The 22860-nt window shown below is 39.4% G+C and overlaps 1 protein-coding gene across 20 annotated transcripts in view; it reads left to right on the top strand.

Moving 5' to 3' along the window:
* The window catches only part of PPIP5K1 (diphosphoinositol pentakisphosphate kinase 1), a 248836-nt gene that overhangs the window by 209351 nt on the left and 16625 nt on the right, over nucleotides 1-22860 (top strand). For 8 of the 20 annotated variants that reach the window (XM_077263587.1, XM_077263585.1, XM_077263584.1 and 5 more), the window contains one exon: nucleotides 17090-17269. The exons of the other annotated variants lie outside the window; for them this stretch is intronic. In XM_077263587.1, the coding sequence (XP_077119702.1) occupies nucleotides 17090-17269 (180 nt within the window). The remainder of the gene's footprint in view (nucleotides 1-17089; nucleotides 17270-22860) is intronic. 20 annotated transcript variants of the gene reach the window in all.

The following is a 22860-nucleotide window of genomic DNA, read 5'->3' on the forward strand; positions in this document are numbered from 1 at the left end:
TGAGTGTGACGGTACCTTTAAATTCACAAGGCAATATACAGATAAAAAGCCAGTTCTTTTGTTTTTGAAAACATGGTTGTCTGGGAAATTAAGATACAATCTGGTTTCTTCACAACATCCATATATCCCAAATGTCATTTTCCTATAGTTTGCTGCTGAAATGAACAACTCAAATGATCAAGCTATGTACGCCAGAAATCTGGATTAACACTTCCAAATGTTGCAAAATGTTTGTGTAAATCAAAGCTGCACAAACATTTTTCAACCTTTGGTATTTTCATTAGGCGTGTTATTCATGACAAACTGTGGCGTACTCTAGGCCACAAATCTTACTTCAGTCTGTGACTGGAATAAGATTTATGGCGAAGCTCATGACAATTTTAAAACACACCTGATTGAACAATGCCAGTCTTGATGAATCTAGACTAGTGATGAGCGAATATGCTCTTTACTCCAGATTTCCTGAGCACGCTCGGGTGTCCTCCAAGTATTTTTTAGTGCTCGGAGATTTAGTTTTTTTTGCCATAGCTGAATGATTTACATCTGTTATCCAGCATAAGTACATGTGGGGGTTGCCTGGTTGCTAGGGAATCCCCACATGTAATTATGCTGGCTAACAGATGTAAAACATTTAGCTGCGGCAAGAAAAACTAAATCTCTGAGCACTAAAAAATACTAAAAATACTCGGAGGACACCCGAGCGTGCTTGAGAAATCTGGAGTAAAGAGTATATTCGCTCATCACTAATCTAGACCTTTATATTTACAAATTTGCATTGTTTGGTTTCATATAAAATGTGGACAAGGTGGCTTGTGATTTAAGATTGCCTGCCAAAGTCTTTCTCAACAAACAAATGCAATCTTTTAGCAGTGAAGTGGTGGAGCAACAGAGCTTTGGTAGGCAAGTACTGCTTATAGTGTTATGTTAAAGCAAAATCAGACACATGCCCACATTTTTAATGAAGCTGGACAATCACTTTATTAATAACTTCTCGTTCTATTAGTTGTTAGATTATTATTTTATAATTTTTTTTATCAATATATTTTCGAATAATATGATAATGACATCCAGATGTAATGCAATATTCTAAAATAATCCTTGTATATTTTCTAAGTGAAATCTTAAAAGAAAAAAATAAGTTCTTTTAACTGACACATAATCCTCCCTCTTCTTTAAGGCTATTTTTATTTCCAAGGCTTCATTTCAGTTTATATTAATTGTAATCTTACATTTTTTTCAGGTTTTATTTTTTATTCTTGTTCTACTTTATCTTTTTACGTTCTTATTTCATTTTGTGAAATAATCATTTTGTATTTTCCTATTAAATTTTTTATTAGTAACAGTTAGAGTTAAAGAAAAATTGCAGCAAAATACGGTATTTGATTTTTTAGTATGAATTAGTAGCTTTGATTTTTACAATTTTCAAAACGTAACCTTTAAAGGGTTAATCCACTACTTTATTTATCACCTATTCTGAGAATAGTCATCATTAACAGATTAGTGGGGATTCAACACCCAGCACCCCCACTGATCAGCTGGTATCCACTCCCCGCAATTGCCGCTAAGCCATGTATGTGCTGCCCCACCCTGTACAGGGTTCACATCCAAGTGATAGCAAAACTGAGGACACCTGATCAGTGGGAGTGCAGATTGACCCCCATGGATTTGATATGAATGACCCAACCAAAGGATGGGTCATCAATATCAAGGTAGTGGACAATCCTACTGATACATTTAAACTACTGTATGTTGTCAGAACTTTTTAATTACTTTAACCTTTTAACCATTAATTGGAATCCATTAGTTAAATTCTACTTTTAATTTTATTTATTTTATGACAAGCTAAGAGCCTTTTTTTTAATTAGACAAAGATAAGCTAGGCTTACAGTCATGGCCAAAAGTTTTGAGACGGACACAAGTTTTGATTTTCACAAGGTTTGCTGCTTAAGTTTTTATTGTGGCAATTTGAATTAAGTTTAGATTGAAAAGAAGAGTGATCAGATGAATTGCAGTATAATTCCTTCTCATTAAAATTAACTTAAAGGGAATCTGTCAGTAGGATTAAGCCTTCTGTATGGGCATGTAGGTCATAGGAAGCTGAATACAATGAAACCTTAATATCTGCAATCAATTTGATGTCTTATTCCAGAGAAATCCACGTTTTTCTTATATGTACATAATCTCTCCCAGGCTATGGGGAGGATGTTGGCGGGAAGATAACTCTGCCTCCAGAGTTTATTTTAAATAAAAGGGGAAGTTACCAGTGTGAGACAAGTAAGGGTATGTTCCCACGGTCAGTAAACGCTGTGGGTTGGACGCTGCGGGTTGGACGCTGCGTACATCTGCAGCGTCCATCCTGCAGCGGCCAGATGTTACAGCATGGTGGATGGAATTTCAAGAAATCCCATGCCCACTATGAGTGCAGCGGCACCCGCGGCTTCCCTGCAGAGATGGACATGAGGTGCGTCTTTCCAGACTGCAGCATGTCTATTTATCTTGCGGAGACGCTCAGTCGCAAGATAAAGATCACCCATACAATGTATTGGGCACAGTGATTCCGCACGGTTCAATTAACACATGAGGAATCACCTGTGTTCAAATGCTGGCAGTGCTCTGGCCGCAGCAGACATGTGCTGCGTCCAAAGCGCTGCCGATTACTGACCGTGTGGACATACCCTAACTAACACAGAACAGCATAAATTAGCTTTGTCTCGTTGAGCTGTGCTATATTGCAACAATTATTTCAACTCTCTCTGCCTGTGAGATGGAAGCTGGAGCTGAGCAGGTATAATCACACACAACTCTGCAGTGAGATCCGGAGAGAGCGGCCATTACACATCACTCTGGTAATCATGCAAGTTATCTCTTTAGAGAGGAAGAGGACTAGAACTCTAGTGCCACCTATAGGAAGTAGCAATCTTAAAAGTTAATATCGACTCTCTAAGGGTACCGTCACACAGTACCATTTTGATCGCTACGACGGTACGATTCGTGACGTTCTAGCGATATACATACGATATCGCAGTGTCTGACACGCAGCAGCGATCAGGGATCCTGCTGAGAATCGTACGTCGTAGCAGATCGTATGGAACTTTCTTTCGTCGCTTGATCTCCCGCTGACATCGCTGGATCGTTGTGTGTGACAGCGATCCAGCGATGTGTTCGCTTGTAACCAGGGTAAACATCGGGTAACTAAGCGCAGGGCCGCGCTTAGTAACCCGATGTTTACCGTGGTTACCAGCGTAAACGTAAAAAAACAAACAGTACATACTCACATTCCGGTGTCTGTCCTCCGGCGTCTCAGCTTCTCTGCACTGTGAGCACCGGCCAGCCGGAAAGCGAGCACAGCGGTGACGTCTGACGTCACCGCTGTGCTTTCCGGCTATGGCGCTTACACAGTGGAGAGAAGCAGAACGCCGGAGGACAGACACCGGAATGTAAGTATGTACTGTTTGGTTTTTTTTACGTTTACGCTGGTAACCAGGGTAAACATCGGGTTACTAAGCGCGGCCCTGCGCTTAGTAACCCGATGTTTACCCTGGTTACCCGGGGACTTCGGCATCGCTCCAGCGCCGTGATTGCAACGTGTGACCGCAGTCTACGACGCTGGAGCGATAATCATACGATCGCTGCGACGTCACGGATCGTGCCGTCGTAGCGATCAAAATGGTACTGTGTGACGGTACCCTAATGAACCTTGTCACAAGACTTAGGATAAAAGTCACAGTCGATATTGACTTTTAGGATTGATACTTCCTACAGATGGCACTAGAGTTCAAGTCCTTTTCCTCTCTGAAGAGACAATTCGCATATTTCCCAGAGGAGCATTGTGGCTTAAAAGTCTCCTCACCTTGGCATGTTCCAAGGAGAAGCATTACCCCTTGGATTAATGGTAACCATTACAGATAACACTGGTAGCCATTACACATCTCACTGGTAACTCTCCTTCATGTAAAATAAGCTCTGGATGCAGAGTTATCATCCAGACAGCGTTCTCCCCATAGTCTGAAAGAGGTCACTTACATAAAGTGATAAAAGATGATTTATCATCAACAAGGCATCTGATATGAGGCACAAAGGTAGAACTTTTTTCAGCATTCCATAACCTGTGCACATATTAATAGTTTAAATAAGTCAGATGTGGTGACTGATTCCTTTTAATCACAAAACCCAATTTCCACTGAATTTCAGCCCTGTCATAAAATCACCTGCTTACAACATTTCAGTGGTCTTCTCGTTAGCTCAGGAGTATGTGTTAACAAGGACAAAACAGCTGATATCACTCTGTCATGCTGATTGAATACCAGCAGGCTCCTTGCTTTAAAAGGGGCTGCTGCTTTAAACACATGCAGTCATTATTGCTGTGCATCAAGTGCTTTACAGGCAAGGACATTGTTGCTTGTTAGATTGTCCCTAAATCAACCATTTATTTTATCATCAAGAAATTTAAAGAAAGAGATTACTTTGCTGTTAAAAAAAGGCTTCAAAGCCCCCTGGAAACTCCAGCTAGTGCCAGGACCATCTCATAAAGAATATTTAGTTGCAGAATAAGTTCAATACCAATGCAGAGCTTGGTCAGGAATGGCAGCAGGCTGGTCTCAATGCCTCTGCACGCACAGAGCGGTGAATGCTTTTGGAGGCTACCCTGGTGTCATAAAAGGTAGCAAAGAAGCCACTTCTTTCCAATAAAAACATCAAGGACATTCTGCAGAAAATACAAGGTTTGGACGGCAGAGGACATGGAGTATAGTTATTTTCTCTGATGAAGCCCCATTCAGACTATTTGAGACATCTGTAAGAATAATTGTCCAGAGGAGAAAAAAAGTGAATGTTACTCTGAGTCATGTCATGCAAACAGTAAAGCATCCTTAGACTATGTGGGGTTTTGCTCTTCATTCAAGGGAGTGAGTTCACTCACAATTTTGCCTAAGAACACTGTCATGAATAAGAATAGTATCTAAACATCTTCCAATATCTCTAGGAGAAATTTGGTGATGAACATTGCTTTTTCCAGCATTACTGAGCACAATATAAAATGACAAAATTGATAACTAGTTGCTCAGTGAACAAAAAAATTGCAATTTTGGGTTCTATGGCTGGGAAACTCCATAGATCTCAATCCCACTAAAAACTTGTGGTCAGTCCCCCCAAAAAAAGTGAACAATGAAAAAAAACCCTGAAATTGTGATAAACTCCTAGCACTGATTACACAAGGAATGTGTTGTCATCAGTCAGGATTTAGCCCAGAAACTGATAATCAGAATGCCAGGGCGAGTTGCAGAAGTCTTGAAAAATAAGGGTCATAAACTCGATGTATTTGTCATAAAAAGTTTAAAAACGTATGAATATACTTAACAAAAAAGTGTGAAACAGCTGAAATTATGTCTTCTATTCTAGGTTCTTCAAAGTAGCCACCTTTTGCTTTGATGACTGCTTTGCACACTCTTGGCATTCTCTTGATGAGCTTTAAGAAGTAGTCACCGGGAATGGTTTTCACTTCACAGGTGTGCCCTGTGAGGTTTAAAAAGTGGGATTTCTTGCCTTATAAATGGGTTTTGGGACCATCAGTTGTGTTGCGCAGAAGTCTGGTGGATACACAGCTGATAGTCCTAACTGAATAGACTGTTAGAATTTGTATTATGGCAAGAAAAAAAAGCAGCTAAGTAAAGAAAAACGAGTGGCCATCATTACTTTAAGAAATGAAGGTCAGTCAGTCCGAAAAATTGGGAAAACTTTGAAAGTGTCCCCAAGTGCAGTGGCAAAAACCATCAAGCGCTACAAAGAAACTGGCTCACATGAGGACCGCCCCAGGAAAGGAAGACCAAGAGTCACCTCTGCTTCTGAGGATAAGTTTATCTGAGTCACCAGTCTCAGAAATCGCAGGTTAACAGCAGCTCAGATTTGAGACCAGGTCAATGCTACACAGAGTTCTAGCAGCAGACACATCTCTACAACAACTGTTAAGTGGAGACTTTGTGCAGCAGGCCTTCATGGTAAAATAGCTGCTAGGAAACCACTGCTAAGGACAGGAAACAAGCAGAAGAGACTTGTTTGGGCTAAAGAACTCAAGGAATGGACATTAGACCAGTGGAAATCTGTGATTTGGTCTGATGAGTCAAAATTTGAGATCTTTGGTTCCAACCACCGTGTCTATGTGCGACGCAGAAAAGGTGAACGGATGGACTCTACATGCCTGGTTCCCTCCGTGAAGCATGGAGGAGGTGTGATGTGTGGGGGTGCTTTGCTGTTGGGGATTTATTCAAAATTGAAGGCATACTGAACCAGCATGGCTACCACAGCATGCTATTCCATCCAGTTTGCGTTTAGTTGGACCATCATTTATTTTTCAACAGGACAATGACCCCAAACACACCTCCAGGCTGTGTAAGGGCTATTTGACCAAGAAGGAGAGTGATGGGTGCTACGCCAGATGACCTGGCCTCCACAGTCACCAGACCTGAACCCAATTGAGATGGTTTGGGGTGAGCTGGACCGCAGAGTGAAGGCAAAAGGGCCAACAAGTGCTATGCATCTCTGGGAACTCCTTCAAGATTGTTGGAAGACCGGTGACTACCTCTTGAAGCTCATCAAGAGAATGCCAAGAGTCTCCAAGCAGTCATCAAAACAAAAGGTGGCTACTTTGAAGAACCTAGAATATAAGACATAATTTCAGTTGTTTCTCACTTTTTTGTTAAGTATATAATTCCACATGTGTTAATTCATAGTTTTGATGCCTTCAGTGTGAATGTACAATTTTCATAGTCCTGAAAATACAGAAAAATCTTTAAATGAGAAGGTGTGTCCAAACTTTTGATCTGTACTGTATATATATATATATATATATATATATATATATATATATATATATATATATATATATACATACATACATACATACATATATATATATATATATATATATATATATATATATATATATATATATATATATATACATACATACATACATACATATATATCTCTTACATATGGCTTCTTTGGTTAACTTAAAATTATTTCTATTAACTTGGAATTGCAACTGGAAAATTACTAACTTATTTTAGCTATTAATAAAAAAAAGTTTACCTTGTGCCAGCAGTGTGCATTCTCATCTCTCTATGCTGTCAAGTTCAGCTTCCTGCTACTGTATGATCCTGTGTGCTGCGAGCAGCCATTGCAGACATGAGCGGGATGAGAACACACCTGCGCACACTGACACCGTGCATGTGATCGGTTCCTGCAGTGTCAGAGTGTGCAGGGCTAAGGATTCAATTCAGGCTGCACTCCAAAGCAAGTGCAGTCAATCAACAAAAGGGGAAATGCATAGGAGTTTTATTAAGGGGGCAGAAGGGTACATGGTGCACCATTGCACCCTCATTTACATATCTAATAGAACTATTTTTATCTGAAACATATATGAACGTCCCCTATATGAAAGTACAAATGGTTTAATTTTAGTTTTGGGGTAACAGTATCCCTTTAACCCTTCCCGATATCCAGCTTAGATTTATGGCGTGATGATTTTTCCACCTCATAAGCAGATGTCAGCTGTAAATCATAGCTGACATCCGCCTTTTACGCCACAATCGGTGCCAGCACTAGTTGTGGCCGTTTAACCCCTCAGATGCATGTTTCACGGAGATCCCTTTCCTTTTGCAATTCGGTGGCATCTTGGGCCTTGCCATAAATCGGATTTAACACGCCTCCTGTCAATGTAACTCTGACAAAGGACAAAAATATTGCAGGACATTAGACATCAAACATTTAACAGTTGATGTCCCATACTAGGAATAAAGAAAGTAAAAAAAAAAGTTACTACATTTGTAAAAATTTTGGGGAAAAATATCACAAAAATATAACAAAAAAATATTTTGCAACTAAAACTCCTGTTTTTTCTGTAGACAAAAAAAAAAATAGACATCCAAAAACAATTGATCTATAAAACTCTCCTACCCTTATGGTGAACACCGTAATAAAATAAAAAACGCATACCAAAAATATAAATTTTTAGTCACGTTGACAAATTAAAAATGGAGTAAAAAAAGAGATAAAATATTCTTATATATATATAATGGTATTACTGAAAACATCCCACAATATGCAAGCCCTCATATGGCTCTGTCAGCAAAAAAAATAAAAAAAGTTATAGTTATCAGAATATGCCAATGTAAAAACTAATTGTAAAATATAGTTTTTATTGTGCAAAATCCGTAAAACATTAAAACAATATAAGTGTGGTATCACTGTGATCGTACTGACCCAAAAAATGAAGTTCTCTTCAAGGGAATCTGTCAACAGGCTTTTGCTATGTAATCTGTCAACAGGCTTTTGCTATGTAATCTGAGCATAAGGTAGGGGATTAAAACACAGATTTCAACAATGCGTCACTTATCAGGCTGTGTGCTGTTGTTTACTTACAATGAAGGTGTTGTCATCTGGTGATTATTATTGTGGCATGTGCTTGTTGAGCCGACCACGCCCTCCGCTGTGATAAGCAGCTCTCTGTCAATAGACATTGTAATTATAGAGCCTGGTGTGGGCAGGGGAAGTTTTTATAGCTTCATGCTGCATCTAAGAACTTTGTCACAACTGCAGCATCCAGTAATCTGACACATCGTTGGATTCAGGGTCTCTTTGCCTATATCATCTTCCCTCAGATGAGGTAGAAAAAACCTAGTGACAGATTTCCTTTAACACTTTTACCACATAAAGAACAGCGCAAACAAATAAATGGAATAAAAGTAATTTATGAATTGCTAGTTTTTCTTCACTCTACCAACCAAATATTAATAAAAGCAATACAAATGTTATGCAGTCCAAAATGGTACAAATAAAATCTTCAACTCATCGCATTAAAGCAAGATCCCACACAGCTCTTTAAGCTGAAAAATAGAAAAGTTAAAGCTCTCAGAATATAGTGATGCACAAACAGACATTTTTGTACAAAAGTGTTTATAGTGTGCAGAAATAGCAAAATATAAAAAAAAACTGCATAACCCTGGCATCGTAATTATATTGATCCTAAAAAAGGGATCTGATCACTTTTACTGCTCGTTAAACAGCGTAAAAAATGAAAAACTGTTCCTGAATGACTGTATTTTGTTTCCCAAAAATCTGAAAGTGATTAAAAAAATGTTATTGTACCCCCAAATTACACCAATTAAAACCTCAACGCATCGTGCAAAAAAACAAGTTTCTACTCACATTTGTCATCTATTAACCGAAAAATACAGTTTTTCAACGTTATTAGTAGCTCAAAGGCGCTGGAAAAGCAACATGGCTCCCAAAAACCTACCCAATGAAATCTACGCTCACAAAGCCAAGTGGCCCCTCCTGAGCTGCCGAATCCAGAATCTTTGCACAAATACAATAGGAGTACAGCAAGCGATGTCAGAAGAAAGGAGACGGGGTCGAGAACTCGCGCAGCCTCACAAACACGGGCAGCATTCAGATAGTTCTCACTCAGGGAAACTAGCACTGTCAATCAGAAGCGGTGGAAGGGTCCCAATACGCAAATGAAGGGGCGTAACAGTGCACCAAACTCTTGGCCACGCCAAGTGTACCCTAAGCCTGTTCATTTGCAGATGAATTTAAAGTTATTTTCTCAGACACTGTACCAGTAACAGGTACAGTGCTAGTATGGTTGATACAGGGGCTAAGTCCCTTACAACACGGTATAGCCCATTTGCATGAATTTTGGGGATCACAGACTCACTTTAAAGGGTTTTTCCAGAATCTAATGATTGATGAAGATCTATCTCCCGTATAGCTAATTAATAAAAAATTGGTGTAGATCGAACACTCCGGCACACCGAAACTAAAGCCATGTTTGGTCAGAACACAGCAGCTCCGTACATTTCTTAGTGGGCGCAGTACTGCCCTTTATCTACCATAGGAGTGATTATACTGCAGTACTCGGCAACAGCCATAAAGCAATGTGCGGGGCTGCTGTATTTAGGCCACACATCACTTAGTTCGGGCCGTTGCATTTTCCAGCTGACCATTGGGGGTGTTGGACTCCCACCAATCTCATATTGAGATAGGTCATGAATTGTTAAACCTTGGACAACCAGTTTTAACAATTTATGGGGTGCTAGTCTCCAGAAACACCCACTGGAGAATAGAAAATAGTCGGTACACCTGTAGATGAGTTCCCTGAATATAAGGGGGTCAGTTTTTGGGGGGAGATTTCTGTTGTTTTGTAACTACAGCGGATATGCAAATGGTGCCCTCAAACTATTTCAGGAAACTGTGCCCCAAAAGTCAAATGGTCCTTCTCTTCTGAGCCCTGCTGTGTGCCCAAACCTTATAATAATATCTTATGGGGTACTTTTTGTTAATACCCATGGTAAAGATGTAACATTTTGAGCTAAATCTACTTATTTTTGTAAGAAATGTAACTTTTTTTTATTTTCACAAAGCCCAGTGGTAAATAGAAATACGTGAAACACTTGTAGGCTACAAATACTGACCAGATGCCTACATGAATTCCATGAAGGTTGTAGTTTCCAAAATGGTTTTCACTTTGTTTTTTTGCCGCTTTGGCAATTTGGAGGCTCTTCATGTGGCACAAAAAATCAAATAGTGCAAAATGTGTGCTCCAAAAGCCAAGTAGCAATTATTTTCTTTTGAGCCTCCACTGTGTGTATTATTATTATTATTTATTTATATAGCACCATTAATTCCATGGTGCTGTACATGAGAAGGGGTTACATACAAATTACAGATATCACTTACAGTAAGCAAACTAACAATTACAGACTGGTACAGAGGGGAGAGGACCCTGTCCTTGTGGACTTACATTCTATGTGTGTACAAACAGTAGTCTCCAAACACATATAGGGTATTGTCGTATTTCTGAGAAATACATTCCAAAGTTATTATTACCACATAAAAGTAACACATTGTCAGACTTACAAAATGGGGCTTGTCAGGAAGATGAAAAATGGCTTCCGAGGTAAAGGGTTCATTGTTGCTGAGTTCTCTAACTACAGATATGAACTTCCTTCCTATTGTCTGTGGCTCTATGATTTACTAGATAAGTGGTGATAGGTGATCCGCTTAAAAAGAACTTACATTTCTTGTAGCATTCAACAGGTTAATACAAAAACTTTTGTAAAAAGTTTTTGTTCGTTTTTTTTTTTTATTATTTGGACATCTCGTGCCAGTCATCTTACGGTAAGGGAATGACACTCCAGCACCTTGTTACTAAATCCATACTAGCCAGTGTAAATTTGAGCCAACCAGTTAAATTAATTGATGCAGCTTTTTGTGTGGGCCTCATATTCCAAGTCCCACCACCGTTTTCCACATGGACATATAATAATAATATGTATATATATATATATATTGTATAAATGTTTGCATCACTGTAAAACATATTGAGATGAAGAATATCTTACACAATGGAGCTAAAAGTAAGCGGACACCAGGTCCCTATTTGTGCCTGTTGAACGTCTTATCCAAAAACAATTGACCGTAACAGACTTGTCATTCCCCAGCACTATACCAGTTGCATACTAAGATATGCATGTAAGCCAAGTTTCAGTCTATCTTATTACCATAGGTAAGCCTCCTGTAGTACAGTACAGCACTCAATAAATCCTCCAGTCTCCGATAATAATGACTGGTTATTCTACCCCTGCCTGTGCAGCAATGTTGACAAGTAAGGCTGCTTTCACACTAGCGTCGGTATGGGGCCGTCGCGCTGTGTCGGCCATACGTACCGACGCATACTGTGAAAAAAATGCCCGACGTGGGCTGTGGAAGCAGTCTTAGGACGCTTCCGCTGCCCCATTGCAAGGTCTGGGGAGGAAGGGGCGGAGTTTCGGCCGTGCATGCGCAGTCGAAAATGGCGGTCTTGACGCACAAAAAAACGTTACATGTAACTTTTTTTGTGGCGGCGGTCCGCCAAAACACGACGCAACCGTCATGGCTCTGGGAAGGAGGGGAAAAACGAAAACGCAAAAACGGAACAGGGCAAGGTCTTGAAGGGGTTAAATACGATCAGTATTTTATCAGCATGTGATTATCACTCCAGGACAACTGGCCTTGTACCTCCTAGTCCAGCCGCGCCCAAACCAATGATTTGCATCTCTGTCACTGTAGAATGTACACAGAAAGCTGTGGTGTGGGGAGGGTTATACACAGCTCAACAACTGAGTTCTGCTCAATCTGCACAGAGAAAACTGTGATTATATCAAACAGACATTCTGCTGTATGTTCTGAAACGACAGTTACACAATAGGCAGAAATAAGTGTGGGCTTTTGGAATTCTATGTATCATATTATTGAATGATTAGTATTTTAAAATGGCATATACTTGATTCTATGTAAAAATTACTATCTTTCTTCAACACCTTTATGACACATACAAATATTAAAGGGGATCTTTGGGCACAGAAATTATTAAAGCATTGTAAAGCCTATCAGAAATGAGGAAACTTTATAATTTACTTGCTGTTTAAATTCTGCTCTGTTCCTGATCAGTCACATGTAGTGATATGACTCAAAACACCTTACTTCCCGCTACCGTCCATTCAAAGCACGGAGATTCCCTGTCTGTGTCTCCTCGAACAACTCGGTAGCTCTGCAATGTGCTGTGAATGGTGAGGTCATATGGTAGTGTGGTCATGCCTTTGATTCTTTGCTAAGTTCCACAGATAGTGAGGGTAGGGAGAGTAAAATTGCAGGTTCTAGACAGAACAAGTAATCTTATCAACTTGTAGTGTGAAAGGCATGGTGATGGGCTGGACTCATTGTTACAGTACACTAATCCTGTGTGGTGCCAATGTCAGCACATACTAGGTGAAGCGGTGGAAGTGATCGGAGAAATTATGCATGCAGCCATTTGTCTTCCTTGAGACTAAATACAAGTTTCTAGATGGTGCTTTGTGAGTGCAGTGGGCAGGCACTAATGATCGATTGTTGTGAGCAGTGGGACAGATAGTTCTGCTTCTTGGAAAATGTAATCTAGAGGGAGAGCTGGCAAGAAGTTCAGAATGGCGAGCAATAACAAACCACAAAGATGGCTGAAGTGGAGCTAAACAAGTAAAGATAACAGACGTGAGGATTTATTACAGGAAGAGATGTTTTGTGTTTGTTTTTGTTTGATCCTGAAAAACAAATTTTAACATCCACAATTTTTTTTTCACTCGGAAAAACATTTAAAACTCCACCGCTTGCAGTCATACGGTTTAGGTCTAGTAATTCGTATGAAAGTTTCTGTAATCCCTCCTTTTTGCACTACTTTATCTATAGTAAGGCAAGTAATGTTAATGAGATCCATTCTGATGTCAGGCCGAAAAAGTAGGAGACAGCCGTTACATGTTCTTTAAAAAAATAAAACAGTCATAAATGGGTTAAGGCTATTTTATCCTTATATTTGCCTCCTAAAGTACCGTATTTCTTTTAATTTCCACCAAGTACTTTGACCTTGCTACTGTATGTCATTTTTTGTAACGTCATGTACAATAATTCTTAATCTTTAGCTCTTAGAAGCCTGCAGTTTTCAACTAAATATCATTAGCTGCTAATCCGCCATCACATTCTCATACTTGCTTTTGTCTTAAGTCGTTCATGAGAAAATGTTCTGATTCAGTTGCTGATATAACAACTAATTTCAAACTCCAACATGTAACTTTTTGTATGCCTATTCTATTATTATTTACTTTATTAAATAAAATATATGCATTTTATGTCAAATTAAAATTTAAGGGGAGCGTTGACTTGAGTGGAGAGTCAATAGACATGACTATACATCTCTCTTTTAAAATTATTTCTGAACATTGGCGGTAGTCCTACATTTTGGACCCCACTAATGCTAATGTCTAACTGGCTCCTGTCATTAAAGGGATTTATGAAAAAATTACTTACGCTAAATTTTTCTACCATGTACTTAAAATATACCTCCAATGAAAATAAAAAGACCACAAAAAAAGATCACTTTAAATCTTTAAAGCTTAGTCTTTTGTTCGTCTTAGTTTGTAAGCAGAACGGAAGGCTGCTGTTGGGTGGTAGACTGAGACAAGGGAGGAGATGTAGGGTGGTGCTGAACCGTGGAGAGCTTTGTGGGTGAAAGTGATAAGTTTATATTCAACTCTGTAGCGAATGAGCAACCAGTGCAATGGCTGGCACAGGGTAGAGGCATCAGTGTAGTGGTTGGAAAGGAATATAATCCTGGCTGCTACTCTCAGGACAGATTGGAGAGGACAGAGTGATTAGTAGAGAGTTGGAATAGTCCAGACGAGAATGAGTAAGAGCTACAGTAAGAGTTTTTGTAGAGTCAAAGGTACGAAAAGGTCGATTTCGAGAGATGTTTTTGAGATGTAGATGACATGAGCGAGCGAGTGATAGGATGTGGAGGGTAAATGAAACATCTGAATCAAATATGACCCCAAGACAGATGGCATGTTGTTGGGGAATAATGGTAGCAACCCACACGCAGATGACAATATCAGGCATAGGTAGGTTAGTGGAGGAAGGACACACAAGATGTTCAGTTTTTGATAGATTCATGCTAGAGACACCGGAAAGACAATCACTGGTATTTTGTTGTAATACAGGGGTGATGTCAGGAGAAGATGTATGTAATTGGGTGTCATCAGCATATAGATGGTACTGAAAACCCAATCTACTGATAGTTTATCCACTAAGGGCAGTATATAAGGAGAAGAGGAGGGGCTCTAGGACTGATTCTTGAAGATCTCCGACGGTAAGGGGAGCAGGGGAGGAAGATCAGCCAGCAAAATATATAGTAAAGGTGTGATCAGAGAGGTAGGAGGAGATCCAGAGGAGAGTAGTATCCTTGAAGCTGATAGAGCAGAGCATAGTGAGGAGGAGCTGGTAATTCACAGTGTCAAATGCTACAGAGAGATCTAGTAGAATAGGGAGTAGTGACTATTAGATTTACCTGTAAATAGATAATTACAGACTTTAGTGAGGGTAGTTTCATTAGAGTGTAAGGAGCGGAAACCAGATTGGAAAGGGTGAAGAAGTGAGTTATCTGAGAGATAGCGGATTAGACGGGAGTGGACCAAGTGTTCGAGAAGTTTAGAGATGAAGGGAAGATTAGAGACCAGGTCTGTATTTAGCAGCACAGTTCTGGTTGAGGGATTTTTTTTAAGTAATGTAAGCATGATGGCATGTTTAAATGAGGAGGGAAAGATACCAGATGACAGAGATTAGATATTTCAGTTAGGTGAGTGGTGACAGCCAGGGAAAGGGACTGGAGGAGATGTGCGGGAATAGGATCACTGGTGCAGGTAGTAGGGCGTGAGGAGAGCCTGTTAATTTCTTCTTCCATGACCGATTCAAAGACAGCAAGTGAGCTAGATGCAGTGCGGGAGGGAGGACAATGCATAATAATAGGGGATTGGGAGAAAATTTCCTGTCGGCTATGCTCAATTTTTTCTTTGAAATAATTGGCCAGATTGTCAGCACTGAGGTTGATAGTGGGAGCCTGCACTCTTGGATTGAGGACATGAACATGTCTTGTACAAAACATGACTGCTGTAGCTAATCAGTGGTCAGGGGACACTGGCCACAGTACAGTGAAGCAGTAGGGTCAATTAAGTGAGTGTTTTTATTTTAGGACCACAATTGACCCATTTTTAAATTAAAAGTGTGCAGCTGGAAAATGAGTGAAGATACAGCAGAGCGTAAAGTCCTAATTTTGTTATTTTAGAATAGACAACTGAATTGTGTTCTCATGTGCATATTCTAAGATGTTTTTAAGTGAATCATTGGAGGTATATGCTAAAGGCTAAATGTAAATTTCATCAAATAAAATCTGACCCATTATTCCAAAATATTTGCTTGTTGTGATATAAAAGGGAAGAAATATATTAATCAAACGTAACTGAGCTGTGTAGAGCAATAGCATTGCTAAGATGAATTACATTACTTAACTTCTTTTTATTATTATTATGCTAGAGGTGAAAAAAAAATAGATTGACTTTTTTGTAAACTTTCACATGACCAATTTTAACATTGACTTTAACCTGTAAACAGTAGGTTGTAGCAGCAGTATTAAACTTTGGATTTTAGCTCCATGCTTCATACAAAATTTTGTAATCCTGATTAATAGTGATGAGCGAGTATACTCGTTGCTCGGGTGGTCTCCGAGTACTTGTTAGTGTTCGGAGATTTCGTTTTCCTTGCCGCAGCTAGATGATTTGCGACTACTAGACAGCTTGATTACATGTGGGGATTCCCTAGCAACTAGGCAACCCCCACATGTACTCAGGCTGGCTAATAGCTGTAAATCAAGCAGCTGAATCAACAAAAACTAAATCTCCGAACACTAACAAATACTCTGAGATCACCCGAGCAACGAGTATACTCGCTCATCACTACTAATTAACAATTGTTTCATTAGCAATTGTTGTAATTTATCTCAGGAAATAAAAAAAAGTACATTTGGTATTTGGTTTTAATTTTATTCATGGCATTGTCACCTTGAAAACAATATCTTTAGATTCTTTTAAAGTGTTAAATATATACAACTTACTAAAAAAACTTGTATTTAGGAAGGTGCCCCAATCCCACATAATCAGCGTTGGTCCCAGTTCCCAGCAGCTCTGTTTTCAGCCTTGGTTGAACACTTTTTATGTTGGCATATAACCAGTGTTGCCTTTGAAGGAACAAATGGAGTACATTTAGTCATATTTTTCCAGTTCCAAATGTATGCAAAATGAGTAAACACCAAATTGAGTCTGTGGACTGTTGTGTACAATATTTAGGTCGTATCTGATATTGACATCGTTTACTAATTGGCAGCTACAACTCCAGGTTAGATTTGCTTTGCTGTTTTTGCTTTCATTATATCCCAAAATTTATGAAACTGAGAAATTAGAAAAGGCAAGTTAAGTAATCTGAACAATGTTTAGTTCTCTCGAGAGGTTGCATGAGTTTTGAATATTTTTATTCTTTTAGCATGGAATGCAAAGATCCTCCATCTAAGGCTGTACACATTTCCAGATGCCTCCTCACATGTTAATTTTGCTTTTCTTTTTGACCCTTCTTTCCATCTTGCCATCCTCACGCTTCTCTTTTTCCTTGTCGCTTGTTGTGGGCCACTTTTCTCTAGAATGCCTGGAAGACCACGAGGTCGCCCAGCTGCTGCGTCACTTTTCCTCTGAATACCCTCAGTCTCGGAACATCTGTCTGGATGGGGCCATGGCCCAACACCTGCACCAATGCTACTACCATCTCCGTCTCTTCAAGAACTGGCTGATATCGGGCCAGGACGATTTGGAGTGCCTCTACGGTACTGCACGCTTGCCGCTGTGCCTTCAGCTATGGGGGGCAAAGACCGTTCCGCTGTCTGCTTTATGGAATGCAAAGTGCACTGAGAAATATTCAGATGCCCGTACCAGAAAGCAAGCATATAAATGTCTGTCTGGTTATTAACCTGCATTTATTACCCCAGTGTTCTTTTCCAGTGGTTTGCTTCTTGTGCATTTTGTGTTGCATTGAGTCATCTTACTGCTTTTCAAGTTCATAGTATGCACTTGAGAGCTTTGCTTGGTTGCTGTGTTTGTTCTCAAAGATTGAGACTAGCATTTATTTTGCATTTGACAGAAATGTGAAATACAAGTGTAACCTGAAAATTAGCACGACAGAATGGGACACTTGCCCAAAAGCAGCCAGTCGTTTTTTATTTTTTATTACAACGATAAATGAATTGTCTGATTGGTTGCTATGGCCAGATGTTCCATTTGTTCACTGTACTAATTTTTCATGTGAGGTCTGGTATGTAGACGGTGGAATGGTGAGAAGTAATAGGTAAGGCGATAAATTAGGTGGCCACAATAATTAAAAAAGCTCTCCCATCAAAGTTTATATCCTTGTAATATGTTGTAGTCATCATATTATATAGCACTGTGTACTTACTATTGCTCATTTTGCCTTTCTCCCCATTCATTCTTCTCTTTTCTCTGCTCTATATAGAATCAGAAAGTGTCTTGTCTCTGCATAAATCATTCCTCCCTTCAACTCCTGACCCAGCTGCTCCCTCCTCCCCCCTGCCAGTGACTCTTGCAGTGACTTATGACTCATATAGGGAAAACTGACCCCGTTTCTACATAGAGCTTAGAAGGATTTAGCTAGTCAATGTTTAATCACATGATGTCATAGACCTAATGGAAAAGAGAATAATTAACTCAGTAGAAAGGCAAGATTAGCAATTGTAAGTACAATATGCTATATAATATGATGGCTGTAATATTTTAAGAGGATAAAACTTTTGATGTTAGGGATGCTTCTTTAAAGGGAACCTGTCACCCCCAAAATGGCTGGTGAGGTAAGCTCACCGACATCAGGGGCTTATCTACAGCATTCTGTAATGCTGTAGATAAGCCCCTGATGTTACCTGAAAGAGGAGAAAAAGACGTTAGATTATACTCACCCAGGGGCGGTCCCGGTGCGGTCTGGTCAAATGGGTGTCTCCGGTCCACTCTGGCGCCTCCCATCTTCATTCCATGACGTCCTCTTCGGGTCTTTATGCCGCGGCTCCGGCGCAGGCGTACTTTGTCTGCCCTGTTGAGGGCAGAGCAAAGTGCGCAGGCGCCGGGCCTCTCTGACCTTTCCGGCGCCTGCGCACTGCAGTACTTTGCTCTGCCCTCAACAGGGCAGACAAAGTACGCCGGAGCCGCGGCGTAAAGACCCGAAGAGGACGTCATGGAATGAAGATAGGAGGCGCCGGAGCGGACCGGAGACACCCATCTGACCTGACCGCACCGGGACCGCCCCTGGGTGAGTATAATCTAACGTCTTTTTCTCCTCTGTCACGTAACATCGGGGGCTTATCTACAGCATTACAGAATGCTGTAGATAAGCCCCTGATGCCGGTGAGCTTACCTCACCAGCCATTTTGGGGGTGACAGGTTCCCTTTAAGCAGTAGGTCAACAATTAGACACCGTTAAAGCTACAAATGTAAATTTAAAAATGAAAACTCAGGGAAATATTTACTGTTCCTAGTGGAACTTATCTATTCTTTTCTTTCCCATAATGTTAACTGTGTTTAAGATACATATTTTTCCACCCACTTTTTGCATAGTCCTATTTTAACAGCCTGGATTAGAAATGTTGTACTCGTGTTGTACAGTCAAGTACTTTCCAGCTTTTGTGAAATCTGCATACATTTGGCCTGTTCTTGTCCACTTTGTACCAAAACTGGCCTATTCTTCTTATTAACAGGACCACCAGGATTACTATTCAAGTATGATTTTCCATAGCAAGTGGTTGCTACAAGGCAACCGTGTAGGCCACCTTTCATGAGCTGTATATAGAACCCACATTCTCTTTCATGTCCGGTCTCACAGCTTAACCAACCTTTTGGTGGCCGTAATGTTAGATTAATGTTGGCCAAATCTGCAGTTTTTGGTGGGACTGATCAACCATCTAACGGGTGTGGTGAAGTCCCAACTCTCTCAAATGTCAGGGGAAAGAAAGGATGGGTATGTTGGATTGAGCATGCCTGATCTTTTTCTATTTAGAGAAAATAAGACCCCTCCAGAGGTGCCACTTACTCCCTCATTCCTATTCAGAACACATGTATGCTTGGCAGACTAGAGTGTACATGTTTGTGAGAGGCAAGAGCGATAGCTGCTGGCTGAACACTTGCTATCTAAAATGTATGGTCAGCTTTACACTGATACTTTGTAAAAATAGCTGTCCCAGTGGGAGTAGGTGTGTACAAATGTTCTACTTCTGGGAAATATATGGAATAGTGAGGTCCCTAAGCTGTTACACGTCTGGATGTGTTTGCATGTTGTGAATCTTAAAATAGGGTACTTTGTGATCATACATACACGGGTTACCAGCAATGTTGTCTTGTCTTGATGTTCTTGGGAAATAAAGTATAAACCAGGTGTTATTGGCATTAGAGAAAGGGAGCTCTAATGAAATTTTAGAAACAAGCCAAAAATACACTGACAGATGTTTTCTGGGGCCTTGCTTTTAATGGCCTATACTTATTGGGGTTCTCTGGGATCTTGCTATTAATGGCCTACATTTGCGGGACCACCCCTTAAATTTAAACTACCGTAATTGAAGAGGCGGTAACTTACCCACTTAAAAATGGACCTGGCTGTACCCATTTACAATGAAGGGCATGTGGTAGTTGTTAGAATGCAGCAGTTCTTTCAGTCAGCTATTCAGTGGCGGTGTTCATAATCGACCCCAACTAATCTCTTATGGCCTAGCATAAAAGTCTCCATACACATTAAATAACTGTCAGCAAATATCCTTTAAGCTGTCTCTTCCAACTTCCCGCATACACATGCATGCTAGGTTTGGCGGCAACTTAGCTCCTGGGAAAACCAAAGAACCTGCCCTTATCTGTTTCACATCCCGTTCCACTTTTAGCTAAAGAAAACCCATTAAAAACCTGTACAAAAACTGAATTGTGTAAGTGATACCTTAGTCGGGATTTTATGAACCACCTTTGACGTGAACTGTTAGCTACCGTAGTTAAATATTTGGCTAAACTGTGTTACCGATTTCCTATTCAGCCATTTATTACATAGGTCATAATCCAGAACTTCCATGTCCTCCGAACAATGAATTACAGTAATTGCTTGCATTTTAGTGTGGTGTTGGCAAAAACTGAATCATACAAGTGTCTACAATATTGCGTTGCATGCATTCATGATTTACTTAAAGGAAATGCATAAAAGATTCCTGAATGTTGTCAACTTGTATGAATCTCTATGTGCATGCATCTAAATGTGGCTTGAACATGGACAAGTCTGCTCTAGTGTTGTGATGGGTTATACGCAGGCTTTTTGGGTTTGCCTCTGGATTATCTTTTTAGGGGATGTATACAGTAAATGTTGAGCAAACCCAAACCTCTTTTTAGTATTGAGCTGCCGCAGTGATCTTTAGATCGTTGTCGCTCAGTCATGGCAAGTAGCAGATTTTTGCATGGGGGAAACTAGGCATGTAGTTCCATTGCGGCAATTCCAGAGAGAATCTTTATTCTCTCTCATAAGTGGAATCTTGTCAGAGGAGCCCCCCTTTATGACATACATATGCTCTAATATGGACAGTGAGGCAACCCCTTTTATACTTACCCTCCCTTTTGATACTTATAGTTTTGCAGCCTCATGTGGATCCAGAAGCTAATGCTGACTATACAGATTGCTGTCAGCTTTTTTTTTTTTACAGCTTTTGGTGTTTTTGGAAGAAGACCATTTATCTGAAATTTTAATTTCAATTTCTGATACATTTCTATACAATGTATCACAGGAATATTTGCTCACAGCACTAAAATTAAGTGAGACGTATTGGTGATGGGTCCAATTTCATTAAATATTATGCCGCTATTAGTGTTGTTATAACTTACTACTGAATATTTTGTATGTCAGGAATTTAATCACTGATCTTTCGCTTCTCTTTGGGTCAGCGCACAGTTTAAATTCTCGAATGATTATTAATCAAGAGCTTGTTCCAGTAACTTGCTGAACAGTGGGAGCCAAATTGTGATTTTGAAAACTGGGATCTGGATTTCCTCAAATTGAATGGAGCAATGTTGCCAATGCATATTATCTCTCCATTCATTCGTTCGTTCATTCATTGTCTATGGGACTGCCAAATACAACAGTCAGCAAATATCCCATCAGTTACAAACCCTTCAATCTCTTCCATGGCTCTTCATTAATGCTCACGTTAAAATACTTTGCGCTGAACATAACGTTCAATTGTGTTTTATTTCAAAGCTATAGTAATGGAAATCATTCCATCTTATTTGTTTAGGTAACATTAAAAAGATTAAGCCAAACTTATCAAAACTATCTAAAAGAAAATCTAACAAGTTTTGCCCATAGCAGCAAATCACAGTGCAGACATTTTATTCCATGTAGTTTTAAAGGAATCTCAATACAATCCACCTTCCTGTGCCGTTTATATGGGCATAAAGGTCATAGGAAGCTGAATAAATGATACCTTGAGATCTGATGTCTTATTCCAGAGAAATCCATGTTTTTCTTATATGTAAATAAGCTGATAAAATCTGTGGGCCGGACATAAATCTCTATGAAAATCTGCCTCCAGAGCTTATTTTACATGAAGGGGAGTTACCAATGTGATGTGTAATGGCCTCTCTCTCCTCTCCTGATCTCAGTGAAGAACCTATAAAGGGTCATCTATGTGAATGGGAGTATGAATTACCAAAGAAACCTACAAAAATACTCCCACGGACAACACGTCATTATAAAAAAACACTTTTTAATTGAAACAATTAACAATTATATAAAAAAACACAACACATGTAAAAAAGGAGAGGTCATACAGAAAAAAGATCATAGGGTAAATATATCAATAATTGCTCCCAGAATACTCAGAAAGTCAATTTCTAGTTTGTATGGATAGTTAGATGCATCTCATATGCCCATGTGGAAAAAAGAGAGAGGCAGTATTATCTATTGAATTCCAATAGAGTTACCATCCAAAAATTCATATGCCATAGCCTAGAATTAACCACTCATTTTTCAAAAATCATTTCAAAGAAGTTACATGTGACTATCTAGATAATAATCATAACGTGACTAATAAAGGCAAAAAAAAACAAACAAATATATATATATATATATATATATATATATATATATATATATATATATATATATATATATATATATATATATATATATATATAGTGACAGTGCCTACAAAATAGTATAGTGAGTATTCTGGGACAAATTATTGATATATTTACCCTATGATGTTAAATGTTTCAATAAAAATGTGTGTTTTATAATGACTTTTTGTCCGTGGGAGTATTTTTGTAGGTTTCATTGATCTCAGTGAAGAGCTGGGTGTGATTATACTTGACACATCTGCAGGTTCCTCTCAGC

This window comes from Ranitomeya variabilis, chromosome 5, assembly GCF_051348905.1.
Source record: "Ranitomeya variabilis isolate aRanVar5 chromosome 5, aRanVar5.hap1, whole genome shotgun sequence".
Classification (NCBI taxonomy): domain Eukaryota; kingdom Metazoa; phylum Chordata; class Amphibia; order Anura; family Dendrobatidae; genus Ranitomeya; species Ranitomeya variabilis.